Here is a 16,973-nt window from a genome sequence, read left to right on the forward strand (position 1 = left end):
CTGAAGTAGCAAGGGCTGAATAAAGCTCCAAACATATCTCTGTAACATGATGGCATTGGCTTGCTGCTGCTGGGTGTCTTGCGTGAGGTGTAGACTAAAGATAATGAAAAGCTTTTTTGCCTTCTGGATGGAAAATGATGCAGCCCTGTTATACCTGTTAAAAACCTGGCAGCCTTCTCAGAGAACTGAGGGCTTTGCTTTCAAGAGAATGCTGCTTAAATCTAGACAAATGGGTCTGAGCAATGCAGTTAAACAGATGTTCTGCTTTACATTACTAGTAATAATACTTTGAATCATTAGAATTTTGAAAGAGTTTGCTATTCATTACGGATGCCAAGTTTCATTTGTTGTTTGATTTTTCACTTAGACTCGATGGGAAAAATAGGTTCATCATTTTCACTTTCAGGTTCTATCTTTTAAGAAAATAAGCTGTGACTAACAATAGTTATTAGCAGTTTGTCTCCACTACCCATACCTCAATCACCATTATTAAGTGTTGTTTGATTAAGGGCTTTTTTACTGCCATTCCAGAAAGCACTTTTGAAAGTGGGATAGATTGACACATAAGGACACTTGTATTGGTAAGAGAAAGGACAGGTGTTTTTCCTAACCGGAATATACCTTATAGTGATCCTTTTCTTCAGCCTGTACAAGCTGATGTCAGACTAATGGTAGCAAATGGGAGTGTTAGCACTGGAATACAGAGAGAAGCCCAGACCCAAACAGCATCATCCCTGGCAAGTGCCAGGGCCGACTGAAAGCAGACATAGGGACTCTTGTGGCTTTACCGTGCCTAGCCCAAGCAGGACATCACAAGGAAGGCAGGGATAGCGGCCCCTTCATTAAGGCTATTTCCACATGCACACACTCACATTTGCTATAGCATTCAAAATCCATGGCTTTATTAAAAAGCAAGTACATCTAGAAATTTACCAAAGGTCTTCCAGACTCACTCATACTTTGAGAAATGCCATTGTTTGAAAAAAACCTGTTAATTCGCAAATGCACTTCTTCTTTGAAATACAGTGTTTTCTGGACTGACACTCACAAAATCTCACAAGGGAAGATAGTGGCACGTTTCACCACGCTGCTCTTTCATCGTTAGTGGTGGAAAAGAAAACTGTATCTGAATGGAAAAAACAGATCCCTCCCTATTAAGTTTGGGTGGCAGTTGTGTTAAGTAACTGTAAGAGAGTGGCACTTGAACAAAACATTAATATTTTAAAATAGTTCAGTAACAGCTAAAGTAATATAAAATACAGGAATAAATCCAAGAAACAGCAATCAACAGTAAGTGCTAACATGCATATCGAGATCATTGTGCAGGAACGGTTAATGCCTTATAGAAACTTATCAAGAGTGTGAAAGACATATGCTAGGATAATTTTGGCATTAAAATAAAAATAGATTAAAAAGAGGAAAAAATGAACAATATAATATTAAATCCAGTCAAAATCTTTAGGTGTCATAGGTAACTTATTGTGAAATTAGAGATGAAACCTGTGAGAATTTATCTGCAGTAGAAATTACACAAAGAACTTTAGAAATATTCAAAGTCTAAAAGCCTTTTGCAGAATATCACGTGTTTTGATTTATCTCAGAGTTTCCTCATTCTTTTAATGCTTCCAATTTGACAGAAGCATTTTAAGGTTATATAATAATGTGTTTTACCACCAGTTCTGCATAATAAAGTAATTGCTCTATTAGAGATGCATTAGTGAGAGGAGCAAGTGACACAAAGGAACTTTGTATCAGGAGGAACTTCTGCACAAGGGCAATCTTTTCTTTAAGAACATAGAAAGAACTTTGGCATGAAGAAAGAAAGAAAGAAAAAAGCAATTTATTTTGCCAACAGTATCCAAGGTATCGTGATCTATCAGGGCACAAGTCCAGCAGATATCTGGGTGACAATACATTTTATTAGTGTAACACACTAATGGTGCGACACAGACGTGATGAACAACCTTGCTCTGAAGTTAGGTGAGACACCTTGGAGTCTTTGTGGCACAGCAGGTAAAACATCGTTTGGAAAAGGGTCAGGTCATGGTCTATGTGCTTCTTAATTCTCATATGGATGAACTGAAGGTAGCAGCCCCCTTGTCCTTGGGCACAAGGATGAACCACTTTGTAAGCAGGTCTGGGACTCACCGGTGGTGAGCAGCCCTTTCCTCTCCCAGTCTGGCGTTAGGATTCCTTGCAGGGGACAGGTCTGTTCTGCTGCACTTCCTGGGAAGTTAGAAGAAGACTGATCTCAGGGAAGAAAATCTTTGAGCCCCCCACAAATACATGGAAATGCGTGATTGCGAGCTATAATACTTGTGTGCAGTGTTTCTGCTTCAGTTTATTGGAATATCTTTGTGGGCTCTGCCACCAATCTGCTTAGGTATTGGCTAAGTCAATTTCCCACCATAGGGTGATATCTCCCACCAGGAAAATAAGGGACAATGAATATGATCTTCTTGATGAGGGATGCAGTGGGACAGGTGTTAATTAATATTTGTGAAGAAATCTGTGATCCTGTGATGAAAGGTGTTATGTTAGTGCAATTTATTGCATTAAATATAGTAAGATTCCTTGGCACAGACGATTTCCACCAAGATGTTATTCACTAAGTTATTTTGGCTAGAGATCAGCTCAGGCCAAGCTGTTACATCTCAACACCTTCAGTGTTTTGAAGACATTCAGATGTACGTTTGGAATTTGCCCGTCTCTGCCTTGAAGCAGTGCAGTCCCACAGCGTGTAGCATGTAGCCTTGGAGAAGAAGCCCTGAAGCTCAATGAGTAGGAGCAAAGCCCTGTGTGATAGCACGTTAGATGTTGGCTTTGAGGCACTACTTCTGCTCAGCACCTGGGTGAGCCGCCATCCATTGTGCAGGGTATGGAATCATCACGCCCAGCAGTCAGCTAGTGTGCTATTGAAAAAAATGTTGCAGGTTACCACACCAAAGTGCAAATAAGGATGAGAAGACATACACCTTCAGGTCACTGCAGGCCCTGAAAAAAGCTACCCACCTGACTGCAGCAGGCCACAGAGAGGGACAGTTTTTATTAGTATTTGCTATATTCTGGGGTATAAAATCCACAACTGTTGCTTTGGGCCGATGCATAGAGCCTGGCTTGGTGTTAAGCATCAGCAAGAACAAAAACGGCTGGTGCTTGGGTCAATGGGTTGCTAGACATGCCTCACAGGGGTGTGCAGGAACCAGCGAGAGGGACTTGTCTCTAAAGTTCGGGAACAGGAGCAAGAACTTGTCAGACCACGTGCCTTGTTCTGGGAGGCCCTTTGGCTGCCCTGCATACAGTTTGAGGGCTACGTGATCCCACGCAGCTGCGGACGCCTTTCTTGCAGGATTAAAGAAGTCACTTAGGACACTACCCGGGCAGCAAGGTCCTCCTCTCTGAGTCTTTAAATAGCTCCTTTCCCTCCCATGTCTCCTTTGAGTTTTCTGGCTTGCTCAGGTCTATCTGGCTTCTTGGCAGAGGAACTCCAGATAAAGCTAAAGAAATGCACTTACTGTTTAGCAGAGGGGGGGACACGTCTCTGGTGGTGCTGAGGACATTTGGATGTGTATTTTGGGAGCAGGGGCAACAGGACTGTAACTTCTTGGGATCCTTCTAAAGCTGGATGATGGTAGTATTGTTACAAAGTGCTTCAGAGAGAGCAAGGTTTAGTTTGTAATCACTTTAATCTGAATACTCGCTTATTCTGAGGTTGCCTAGTGATATTTCAGAGATCCCTAAACCCTTTTTTCCCCCTTAGATTTTTTTTTCTAAACCTCCCTGTATCCAATACTGTAGATAATAACCTTCCAACAAGAAGAAATCACAGTTAGCTGGCTGAATATTGAGGCTGAGGATGGGAGCGCACAGACAAGAAACTCTCCAGGGTATTTTGCCCTCTTATTTAAGTGTGAATTTTTAGCTCCACTTAAATTAGAAAAAGCAATTTAGTCTGACAAGGCACAGAATGTAAAGCACCAAACCTGGCTTCACAGTTATGGTAAAGCTGGATAGTCAGTTGTGGAAAGAAGACGTCCAGCTGGCAAATCCATACTGCCAGCGGTGAGCGGCTGTGCCCAGCAGTCGGGTCTGATGAGCCCCGCTGCCCAGCCGGTGGCAGAACGTCGGGAGGGGAGTCTCTGATTTAAGCATTAATACAGTTATTAGCAGCCCAATAGGTTCTAGAGGTCTCAGGACAGAGCGAGGACTAATGCTGCTCAGCCCCTAAGCTAGTCTTGATTTTAGCTGGTATTAATTTTGCGCTAGGATTTCTCTTCGATAGGCTTTGAGTGCAGGGAGTGAGAAATCTTACTTGCAGATGCAAGTCTCATTACACAGACAGTTAGGCTTCTGACTGCTCTATTTGTGTGAGCAAATTTATTAGGGGTAAGAGAAGAAAGAAGGATGTATTTTGAGCAGGTCAAATCCTGCTTCCCTATTTAGAAACAGGCTATTTAAAAACAAACAACCAACCTCTGGAACTGGACATCTTATTCCTTGGTCTCTCTAAAAACCACCAGGTCTGGAAGTTTCTTAGACCAGTGCAGCAATAGCTTTTCTTTAAAAACAGACCATTTTGGTGTGTGTGTGTGTGGTTTTTTTTTTCCCTATGCAGTCACATGGCTTTGTGAGGCTATATTCAACAACTAATTTAATAGGAGTATTGGTAGAAATGATGTTATGCATTGTCTTGCAGAAGCGATTTTGATTTTGCATTTATTATTTTTGTGACTGGAATAACTGCTTCATATTTCTTTCCCCAAATAAAATATTTATTGGTAAATATTGCGCTGCACAATTTAATGCTGTCTGATTTCTACCTGGGCACTCTCCTTCTTTCAGCATTAATGCCCAGTCTCACAGCAAACACTCTCAGTAGTCTGCATGTCTCGTTTGGAGAAATACTTGCCTTTGGGCAAAAGACATGAAAGCCCGGGAACTGCACAAAAGACTGAGTTTATAGGAAGCCTTTGTTTTAAGCCAGCTCTAAAAGGGGAACTGCACTGATAGCTGCTGCCAGGCAGGTGGGACAGGAAAAATCCCACCTCTGCTGGGTCTTCAAATCTTGCGGAAAACGTCCCAGGAGAGTTCCCTGATGAAATGAAATTACTTGTTCTGTAGTTCAGTGGCAATTTTATAATCTTGAGTAAATAACAGCTTGTCTTGGTGTGTTCCCAGGAGCAGGACAAGGAGACAGGAACTCCTTCCCTGCTTAATTGTGGGTCAGCAAAATAACCCGAGCTGCCAGTCAGAAGGATCTTGGGATCAAGCTGTTGTCCTCCAAACCCAATGTCACCAACTAATCGCTTGCTGCCTGTAATGTATCAGTGACTATGCACTGGGGTATTTCTTTTATTCCTGGATTTTTCCATCCTCCTGCTATCTATCTATGAGGAGCTTCAGCCAAGCTAACCAAAGCCCCAGTGTTTCAGGGATTAATTCCCAGAAAAAGCTGAGAAAGGAACTACCAGCTAGGAGCTGATTAAATATATCTGAACTCAGCCCTGTGATGAGTTGGCTGAGGAAAACAGCAGCCTTTGCTGAAGTAAAGCTAAGATGAGGGGCTCCAGCCAAAAAGTACAGCCATGCTTGATCATTTAAATGATGTTTTTTGCTACTTTAGCCTTTGTCTAGCTGGAAGCCGTGAAAGGCAGCTACAGGCCGTTGTTAATAGGTAACAATTTAGCTCTAACTTCAAATCCTTCTAGTGAAATCCTGCAGGAGGCTGGTGATTTTGTAATCTAACTTGAGCCTCTGGGAACTTTTCTCTGCTCTCATTCCACCCATATACCATGAATGCATCTTCATTAGTCTGTGTGTGTATAGATGTTGTATCTAACATTCATAAGTGCTGGCAGGAATGGAAAATATTTAGGAAGAGGGAATTTACTTCTCTCTTTGCTTATACTTTGTTCTTGAACCATCAAACGCATCTTTCAATAAAAATAACTAATGTGTTTATTTTAACCAGAGCTGGGTAAGTAATTTGCATTAAAGAAATTACTCTATTCATCTTTTTTAGATCAGGCACAAGTTGTGATCTTCTCATTTGTACTTACTGTTCAAAAAGATTTACTGATTATTTTTAATGAATGAATTTTTTGACAATTCATCCACAGTTTGCTATGAGTATTAATTTAAACAATTGATTCTAATAGATTTCAATGTCCAAATATCTTTGATGGCTTTGAAAATCTCAAGCTAATTTGTCAAAATCTGAGCTTTTTGTTTTCAACAGGCAAGTTGCCATTTTGCAAGACAACAGCAACTTCAGGGTTGTTTTTCTGTGTTGTCTTGCTATATAAATTGGAGCTGTGTTCTTCTGTACTATTCTGTATTATTCAGTGGTGCCACCAAAGTTAGTGGGAAATATCTTAGAATTTGTAATGGGACTACACTTTTACCCACCATTTCAGGAAACACACAAGTAATCCAATTCCCTCACTAGTGTGCTGGAGGAAGGCAAGCAATGGGGCACCAACACAGTTGGAGTTTTAGTGTTAAAACATCAAGAGTAAATACTCAGGTAAAGTATTTGGCAACATCACCCAGCTCTAATTTGCACATTTTAAAGGTTGATCTTTCATGTCCCCTCAAGTTCTTTGTTCGCCTGAGTCTCTGGGTAAAGTGCAGGGAAAGTCAGAGGATATCTTATGTCATCACTATTTGTGTTAATGGCTTAGGAAACCCACAATCCAATCAGTTAAAATAAACAACCCAGTGTAATAGGAGCATAAATCAATGAAGACTTCATTACTGAAACCTTAATGCGTAATCCATCCACCTACAGAGGAAAGGGATACTGACAGGCAGCAAGACAAAACCAGAGGACAGTCTGATTTAGGCAACCCTGATATTTAAAAAGGTGCTGAGAACCGTAGCTCTTCCTGGAGTCAGTAAATTTGGTGAAGACTCATCACTCCTGACAGCCTGCCTCTGACTATTAAGTCCCTATGCTAAAAAATGCCAAGAAACCCTTGGGAAGAGAGCTTTGATTGCTCTTTGTTTGCTCTGGGAGACTCGAGACAACTCTAGATTAGGGACTAATGAACAAAGACATGAATTAGCAAGATTAACATATGACTAAAACTCTATGTGTTACCTAGAAGTAATGGTATTGAGACCCTGCTGCAGACTTTCCTCTCTGTGTGGTCCCTCGAGCCAGCAACATGAATTGCACCCCTCCAGTAAGGTGAGGGTGGCAATACTTGGTGAACCAAGAGTTACTGGATTTCTTTAAAGCCACGTATTCTGTTTGTCTTGGCTTGGAAAGAAGCAGTAATCCTATTATATTGAGCCTTTTGATTTCAACATGGTTCATAAAAGGGACGAACTTTTATGTTCAGTGCAGAGATCTCTGCTTGTTGAGTTAATGTAGTGATGAATAGAAACAGCAGGCTCTCGCTCTGGGCATGGGCCAGCTCTGAGATGGGGATGAGATGTGCTTTTACTGTGGATTTTAGCTAACAACAGAAGTAAGGTGAGTCTTTGGAAAGGCAGCAGTGCTCACAGACCCTCCTCCCCTGAGTCCCCTGTTTCAGAAGTGATTCTCCGACTGTTTGCTCCGATCTCTCGTCCTTGCCTGACTCCTCTTTCTTCCATCCCCTTCCCCTGACCACATCTTGTTCTTATCTCACTCCCCTGCTGATACTCATGTCCCTGTTGCTCACTCATGCCAGCATGAAATGTGTATTGAGCACTCAGCGCTGGTGATTGACCAAAACCAGCATGATGGTAATTCTGTTTTTCAGAGATTTGGAGTTTGTTTTTGTTAATAATTATGATTTTTAAAAATTTATCTAAGAATATATAATTTTAAGGATGTTGAAGTTAGGAAACTCAGCGGTAATATAGATTATTACATGCAGAAGACAGCACATATAATTTGCCACTAAAGAATGAGTTTTGGTTGAAGGGAACTGCTGAGCATCCTATGGGAGTTCTGCAACAGAAGTGGAAACCTGGTTCTCCAAGCTGACAGTCACCTGCTCTGACTGTGAAGACTGGCCATTTTCTCGCTTCATTCCCATGTCTCACTAAATGCATATGCTCCCCAACTATAAGAAAGGAGGAGGAGGTATGATACGCAGCTCCCTAACTAGCTACATAACTATCAGCACTGTGTCAGCTTATGTTGTGACTTCAGCAGGGATCCACTGGAAAAGAAAACTCCATTCGCAATAATAGTCATTATTATAGATCTGAATTAGATTTCCCCAATATTCTTTCTAGAATTTCTTTTTACTAGGTGTTACTTCTGAGTTCCTTGCCTTAAATATTCAGCTGCATAATGTTAAATATGTCAGAGAATGGTCGAATCAATTCAGCTGGTAAAATGATCCCATATATCTAGAATACATACTAGCAGGTTAAGTGGCTGAAGCACTTCAACATTCAGAAATATAGGAGCCATTTATTTGTAAAATATTATCCTATTGTAGTAATTTAATGAGAGATAAAGTGTTTCCATTATAGATCATGTGATCCTGAGGTTCTTCAGGACCAAGCCTACAGAAATGCAAGTTTTCTATTATATTTGAAATTTGTACTGTGTCGTATTGTATCCGTACAGAATCTAAGACATCTAGAACTTAACCCAAATCCCTCATACAGCAATACAGAATTGTGATTAATTCTTCAGTTGCAGCAGTGAAATCTGGTTGTCAAAGGATTAAAGAAGGGGTCTTGTGTCTCATGGGTGGTAGATATCATGTGTTTCCTTCTCTGCAAATACAGTATATCTTTTTCCTCTAGTGCAAAATTTAAAGCGAATCTAAAGCAGAATGTGTGATGTCAAGGTGTGATGGTTACTTGGTCTTGATTAAAAATAAGTTTAGGGCATCTTTCTGGTCCCCAAATTCCAGGCTTCCTTGTGGCTATAGCTGCAAAGCTGCAAAGACGGGAGAATTTTCTTGTAAATGAGATTAATATAGTTTAAAGATATTATTCTTCAACTCCCAGTAAGAAGGGATGCTGTCATGGAAGAGCACCCCACATCTGTCATTTCTGTGTGATACAGAATTTCCTCAACTTTGAGGTAGCAGACCAAACCAAGAAAGAGAGATGTAATTTAGAATTTAGATGTAAACCTTGCAGAAATGCTACTGTCTATTAAATCTAAGAATTATCTAAGAATATATAATTTTAAGGATGTTGTGTAGTATGATCAGTATGTCTGTCAGAGGTTTTTAAAATGTGTTATCAGTATGGTTCCACATTTCACTGGCCAGATGGCACAAAAAGTACTCAGTATCAAACAAGGATCTCTGTGCCTCTAGATTGCATGATGCGCTGCAACCCTGTGTAGCCTGAAATTTGCTGTTCTGAACTGATCCCTAAATTTGGTGTGTTTCCATTTCAGAGCTCCTGTGACAAGGATGTCATCCTGAGTGTTCTTAGTGTCCTCACTGACCTGCTCTCTCTGGGTAAGGAAGCAAAGGTCTGAGGCAATGCCTGTGGGCTAGGGATCTTCAAATAGGTCAGGGAATTCATACCTGCATAAACTTGGCCAGATGTTTGCAAGGTGAAGAAAACAGGAATTGTGTCCATAGATCAGCAGTCTTTACTCCTGTGTTTGGAAAACTGAGCTTTTTTAGTAGGTTAAAGGAAAAAAAAAAGATTCAGAGAGAGTCTCAATTTTATCTTTTTGCTTAAAAGATGCCCATGAGTTTCAAAGTATTTCATAAACTCTGGCAGTCAGCCACTGGAAATGTTCACCAGTGCCATTGGAGAGAGGGCTGTGGGACAGGGAGAGGAGCCTGGCTTCCCAGGGCACAAGGACTCTGATGGAGAGAGCTCAGCATCTCCACGGCAGGCACCTCCACCTCAGGGCTGCAGGGAAGGCACGTCTCTGCCTGTGCCTGAGCCACATGAGAAAATAAATGAATTGGCAAAAGAACTGGGGAAAAAAAATTAAAAAAAAGGAGTTTCTTTTCCTTCCTGCTCCACCTCAGAAGTGTCATTTGCTAAACAATTCTGAACCCCGTGAGCTGGGCTGCGGGGGCTGCAGTGGTGAGTGCTGGAGCCTCCTGCCTTCCCTGCTCCTCTGAGCCCACCGCAGACATCGCGGTGCCCCTCTTCCGAAGCCCTGCAGTGCTGTTCCCACTAGCGGGATGGGCTCCCTGCCTGGGAGGTAGGAAGTGCTGTCACCCACCAGGAGCTGAGCCTGCGGCTTCCTCCATCCATGGAGCCTGAAGTTGCAGCTGAAGTTGCCCATGGATCAATGTTTGTTGACACAGTAGGGCTCGCAGGATTAGCGTGTGGTTTCTTTGGATACCTGGATTTGTTTGAAATCTGTCTCCAAAGCTTCCCTAGGATTCCTTTTCATTTGGCAAAAGCCCGTTGCAGCTTTAGTCCTTTGCTTGTTTAATTTCCAGTATCTAAGAAAAGATCACTGAGCCTTCTGCTCCTTTGAAACCTGTTGGTGTCTCTGCTTATTCCTCTCTGTTGCATTTCAATGCACAATGAAAAACTGCAGGACGTGGGTTTGTAAAGATAATGACTGCCAGAGCAAGAGGCAGTAGCGTGCACAGTTTCACCATGCAGCCATTAGCCGTGCCTCTAGTCCAGGGGCACCTGAGATTCACGATCAGTTCAGCAGATGCCCTTGGGTTTATAGCTGCAAAACATCGTTGGAAGGTCATGGGAGCTTTGTGTGCTCCATGCGGGGTGAGGGTTTGCGACAGCAGCGGCTCAAGGAAAGGATGCCCTGAGCAGAGTCTCTCCTCTTTTCCCCAGGGACCGGCCGGAGGATTCAGTACGTGATCAGCAAAGGGGGCAGCGAGGCGCTGCTGCAGGCTCTCGCTGCCGCTGCCCGGACCGAGCCGCCCGACCTCAGCACCCTCCTGCCCCTGCTTCGCCTGCTGGCCAGGGTCGGCCAGCGAGGTACTGCTGAGCCGTGGGGGGCTCTTTGGGTGGGGGGCTCAAAACTAATGGATGGCCCCAGCAGTAATCAGCGCTGGGAAGTGCCTGATAGACAGCTGTGAGTTTATTCGTCGGGGGTGTGCTGCTTGTCTGTGGTTTGGCCAGGTAGAGATCCTGGGACAGGACAGGGAGGGCGTATCTGTGCGTAGAGCTGTTTCTAAACACAGCTTTCACCCCTGTTCTGCTTTGGGTTGGCCTTGTGGCTAAAAGTCCTCCCAGAAGAAAATTTGCTTGATGTTTCCTGATTGACAGACCTCTAAACTAGACTTGAAGGGTGAGGGGATATCACACCAGCCCATGACAAGCTGTGGGCCGACATGTCAAGGTTAGAGGGATGGGATGCTAGCAAGGGCCCTCAGCCTGTTGCTCCAAGACGTGCTGGGTACACTGAAGCACACCTGAAGTCTTACAGAGGTGACCCATGGGCTCCTGAGGTAACGGGGCCAACAGGGAAACTCTGATGAAATACCTCAAAGGAAAAAAGGTGACAGGGCTGACAGCCCAGCTGAAGTGCCTCTACACCAATGCATGCAGCATGGGCAACAAACAGGAGGAGTTGAAAGCCACCGTGCTGCGGTGCATGTCAAGATTGGCAGTGATCACGTACTGGTAGATTTCACAGTCCTGAGGGGTATGGGAGAGGCAAAGCCAGGACCCTGGATTTTAGGAAAACAAACTTCCAGCTGTTGCAGGAATTAGTCAATAGGGGCCCCCGGGAAACTGCCCTCAGGGATAAGGGAGAACAGAGCTGGCAGTTCTTTAAGGACACTTTCCGTAGAGTACAAGAGCTCTCAATCCACATATGTAAGAATCGGGAAAGGAAGGCAAGAGACTGGCATGGCTGAGTCAAGACCTGCTGGTCAAACTAAAGAGCAAGAAGGAAATGCACAGGCAGTGGAAGCAGTGTCAGGTATGCTGGCAAGAGTACAGGGACATTGTCCAGTTACGTAGGGATGGGCTCAGGAAGGCCAAGGTGCAGCTGAGCCAAACCTGGCAAGGGATGCAAAGAATAGTAAGAAGGGCTTCTATACTTATGTCAGCTAGAAAAGGAAGGTCAAAGAAGGTGTATTCCTCCTGATGAACACAACCGGCAAACTAGTAACAACGGACAAGGGGAAGGCTGAGGTACTCAACAACACTTTTGCCTCAGCCTTCACTGGCCACCTCCATTCCCACACCTCTTGAGTGGATGGACATCAAGGCAGAGACTGGGGGAGGAAAGTCCCTCCACTGTAAGAGAAGATGAGGTTCAAGACTACCTGAGGAACACAAACATACATAAGTCTATGGGACCTGATGAGATACATCCCAGAATCCTGAAGGAATTGGCTGATATAGTTGCCAAGCCACTCTCCATGATATTTGAAAAGTCATGGCAGTCAGGTGAAGTCCCTGGTGACTGGAAAAAGGGAAACACTGCACCCATTGCTAAAAAGGGTAGAAAGAAGGACCCTGGGGACTACCAGCCTCTCAGGCTCACCCCTGTGCCTGGCAATATCATGGAACAGAGCCTCCTAGAAGCTAGGTTAAGGCAAAGGGAGCACAGGAAGGTGATCTGACTCAGCCAGCATGGCTTCACCAAGGGCAAGTCTTGTATGACCAACCTAGTGGCCTTCTATGATCAGTGGACAAGGGAAGAGATAAGGATGTCATCTATGGACTTCTGTAACACCATTGACACTGTCCCCCACAACGTTCTCCTCTCTAAATTGGAGACATATGGACTTGATGGATGACCTATTCAGTGGAAAAGGAATTGGCTGGATGGTTGCACCCAGAGGGTAGCGGTCAATGGTTCAATGTCTGGATGGAGATCAGTGACAAGTGGTGTCCCTCAGGGGTCTGTATTGGGACCAGTACTGTCAAATATCTTTGTCAATGTCATAGACAGTGGGATCGAATGCACCCTCAGAAATTTTGCAGATGACACCAAGCTGGGCGTTGCAGCTGACATGCCTGAGGGACTCGATGCTTTTGGTTTTTTTTTCCTGTTTTCAGTGAGAATAATGTTGATCTAACTCATTGATACATTTGAATGCATTTGTTATGAGATCTTGATTTATAAGACTGGGTGCAAATATGTTTATCAGCACTGCTGCAGAGATCTGGTCTTTGTAATAGTTATTTGCTTTTCACAGATAGGAAGTTTGGGCTGAAAGTGCAGAAGGCAGAAGCAACTGATATAATACTGAGCCTCATAAGAAGAAACCTGGGTCACCACCTGCACCTCATCCACTGCCTCTGGGTCCTGCGGGTTTGTGCTTCTAATGGTGAGTTCCTGCATTTTCCTCTTTTCCTCTCTGTGACAACTGTCAGAGTTCTTGTTTACTCATTTCAGTGCAAAGAAACATCATTCCTGATTAAGGTTACTGCCTGAATGCACTGTTAATATACAGAATCAGGCACAAAAGCCAGAACGACCATAGAAAGAGGTGGTCCCCACGGGGGCTATACAGCCTTTACAGTGTATTTCATCTATGGACTATGAAAATAAAAGCACTGTAGAGAAAAATATTAACGGCAGTGTTCTCCTATTCTAGAATACAGGGAGTCGATTCCTTTGCTTTGAGACTTGGGTACGTTAAGTCTCTATGCAGTTCCCATTACCATAACAGCCTAATGGCTCACTGTTGTTGATTGTATTGATCCTCAGAGCAGCTCCCAAGGAAGGAAAATACAGGTGGAGAAACAGGGAGAGAGAAATTAGCTACTCATTCAAGGTCCCTCAGGAATTACATATTAGATCCTGGTCTTCCACCTAGTATCCCTCCTATCCCCCACCCCATGCACTGTCCCAGCCTTTCTTGCTTGGCAATGCCCTCATATTAAATGATTCAAGCGATGGGATTTCCAGTATTCTCTCCCAGGATCAGTACAGATTCATACAGGCTTGCCCGGCTATAGAGCACTGCATTTGTCAGCACAAATTTCTCTTTGCTGACTCTGACTCTTTCCTCTTCTTCCCCACATCCCTCACCCAGCAGATAATTCTTGACGGCCATCCTGTCTGCAGTCTGCTATATGCATCCTAAGATTTAGCACTCCTGGCGCCCAGCCCTGCAGGTCCCTTCTATCAGTACGGGAGCTAGCTTCATGCAATGGACTTTCTCAGGCAAGCAGCCAAGCCTCAACATTCAAGCCCTCTCCCTGTGATAAGCAGTATTTGAAAGGCTGAGTGTAACGGAAAATGCAGCCAAGGCCAGAAGCTGAAATGTGCCTTTATTTGGGTTTCACAGCTGTGTAGTGACCCTGCGCTGCCTCCCACCCAAAATAATCTGCACGCTTCCCTGCTCCCTGCTTCAGTGCACCTGCATCTCAGCTCAGCTGCAGTTGTTGCAGAGGTTTTAGGATGCACACTGCAGCCTGGCCTCCTTGCTGTTAATCTCAGACGCCAGAACACCACCTCTGCTCCTTTGCTGGAGCGTCTCTGTCCCTCTCCAGGTATATCCAGCATTCTCCAGATGTGCTTCCCCCTCCAGAGGTAACGCTGACTTTGGGGGCTCTGTGGCCCAGCTGGGAAGCAATGGGAGAGGTCAGGTGCAGATCTGTGGGGATGTGGTACCAAACCAGGAGATTACATACTCCCAACCTTATTTTTATGGGGTGGAACTAAAGAGGATCCAGAAGCATATAAAAATCTGAGAGCGCTTAGTTATGAAAGCAGAAAAGATGACTCCTTGTCACACACATCGGTTCTTTGCTCTGGGTTACTCCCTTCACAATCTCTGCAACCAGTTGTGTTAAAGGTAACAGCTTTAATGGCCTAGCTGAAATTAAGCTGCATTCAGAAACACTCCTGACCCCCAAAACTACAGAATCATAGAACGGTTTGAGTCAGAAGGGATCTTAAAGACCACCTAGTTCCAAGCCCCCTGCCATGGACAGGGACACCTCCCACCAGCCCAGGTTGCTGAAAGCCCCTTCCATACTGCTGAATAATAGCACAGAAAGAAAAACTCTGCCCTCCATGCCCCTGTGAAATAAGCTGTCCTCATGGAGTTGCCTGTGGGAAATGTGGGATGAATTTGAGCCCTGTCATTTTGCTGGGATTTACTATTTAACAGTTTATTACATATTTAACTGTGATTTGTCCTCTGGTAAGTAAAATTTTTACAGGAAAAGGGGCTTTGGGAACTCAGGGAAGAACTGCAAGACTGCTTTTGCATCTGATCTTGTCTCAGGTTGTGTCCACAGTTTTGTGCTTCAGCTTCTGTGCTTGTAAAGTGACCTCTGAAGCCCAGCTGGGAGCCCAGAGAATCTGCTCATTGCCACAGGGGCAGCTACCCCCTTCTCCACATCACCTCTAAACACAGTATTGCAGACCACCTGCTTCAGATCTGACAGCTTTTCTCTTTTATTGGCTCAGTTACCACAGGAACTACGCTTGGCATCAATGGAGCCATGGAGTTGCTTTTCAAAGTCATCACCCCCTACAGCAAGAGACACGTCAGGACAGTCAGGTAGGCGGTAGCCCCAAGGGAACTCATCTTTCCAGGACAGCGAGAAATAAAATTTTGGTTCCACTTGAAGAGGCAAAGAAATCAGAAACGGATGCCCAATTTCCATTCACGTTAAATCTGCAGGGTTTTTTAAGAGGCAGAAATAGTTCCCTGAAGGACACGTTAATACTGTGATTCATCATATGATTCATGCTGGTGGCCATTGATTTGTAGCGTACCCTATACAGCGACGGCAGTTTGATTGCAAGGTATCACCCAATAAGGACTGGATTTTGAGAAGCATGTACTGGCAGCAGACAAACTGCTCTGCCTACCCCTTAGCAAGAGCCTGCTGCCACCACTGGTCTGGGGACAGGTACAGTGGCATCGTGGCAGTGGTGCCTCATCTTTCTTTTGCAGACAGTTGTGATCAGGTCATCGTGATATTTTTGAAGTGTGACAGTTCTTGGCAGGATTAATCTAGGTCTGTTTTAAAGCCCATCCCAAATATTTCAAATAGTTTTTTTCTGAAGACAGCAAGTCCCTTTTATATCTACACCTTAACGCTGAACATTAGTCCCCGAATTGTCCATTCTGACCACTTCCTCAGATGTCTTTCAAGGCAAACTTTGTAACGTAGAAAACACCCACAGAAGGACATACCACATTTTTGGGGGCTTGCTCATTACAAACAGGAGGCAGAATTTACTGCTATGAGCTGTGCCCACACAATCCCATTTGCTTAAGCAACACAGAACCTGCCAGCTCTCCTGCTTAGACATGGAATGCCTTGTGGAGCACATAGTCCCCACTTGTTCATGCACATCTCAGCAAGGACGTGGCAACATTCAGTCAGTTTGGGCTTCTGCGTGGACCTGACACGATTCATGGCAGCTGATTACTGAGGAAGTAGCTTTAGTTTGAGCATGTAGGTGAGAATTGGATGGACAGACATGGCACAACAGTTTGACCGGTATTTGCTTAGCTATGGTTGAACTAGGGGTCAGTCACTCTGTATAAGGGCACTAGTACACAATGTCCATCCTGCTGTTATCATCAAGGTCTGGTACCAGTTCTCCCAGTACCGCCAGTTACACAATACATTGCATGGGAAGCAATTTGAATTAATTTCCACTAGCCGCAAGTGATGAACTTGCGTGTACACATATGGTACTGTTATTTGCTAAATGCAGCATTCTTCCAGTTCTGCCTACATATCTGGGGCTATAAAAAAATTTTAGCGGTTTACTTTGCTAAATAAGATACTGAGTGGGCCCAGCAGATGCACAGCTTCCTGCAGCTGCCTTGTTAATGGAAGCCAGCTCAATTTTGCCTGCATTTTTGGCTCTCTAGTATACTGTTAAGCACCTGGAACTGCTTCACAGCTTCAGTTCTCTCTTAGGCAGAGTACCTGTGGTTCTTTGGCATGGTCTGTCCAAAAGCATAGTATCAGGATGTTTCCTACAAGGGGGTTTGGACACTACCCAACCCAACCCAAATAATATTATTACTAGAATATTATTGCTAGGATATTATTCCTAGGATATCTGAGCACCTTGTAAGATAACCCTCAGACCTCATGTTATAACTTCAATCTTTAAGAGTCAGGGA

At 44.0% G+C, this 16,973-nt stretch overlaps 1 protein-coding gene across 1 annotated transcript in view; it reads left to right on the plus strand.

Annotated features, from left to right (window-relative positions):
- Window positions 1-16,973, plus strand: part of AGBL1 (AGBL carboxypeptidase 1) — a 332,817-nt gene that overhangs the window by 50,524 nt on the left and 265,320 nt on the right. The window contains exons 2-5 of the mRNA XM_055715877.1: window positions 9,362-9,425; window positions 10,738-10,884; window positions 13,062-13,193; window positions 15,290-15,383. Of these exons, the coding sequence (XP_055571852.1) occupies window positions 9,362-9,425; window positions 10,738-10,884; window positions 13,062-13,193; window positions 15,290-15,383 (437 nt within the window). The remainder of the gene's footprint in view (window positions 1-9,361; window positions 9,426-10,737; window positions 10,885-13,061; window positions 13,194-15,289; window positions 15,384-16,973) is intronic.

Source organism: Falco cherrug, chromosome 7, assembly GCF_023634085.1.
Source record: "Falco cherrug isolate bFalChe1 chromosome 7, bFalChe1.pri, whole genome shotgun sequence".
Lineage (NCBI taxonomy): Eukaryota > Metazoa > Chordata > Aves > Falconiformes > Falconidae > Falco > Falco cherrug.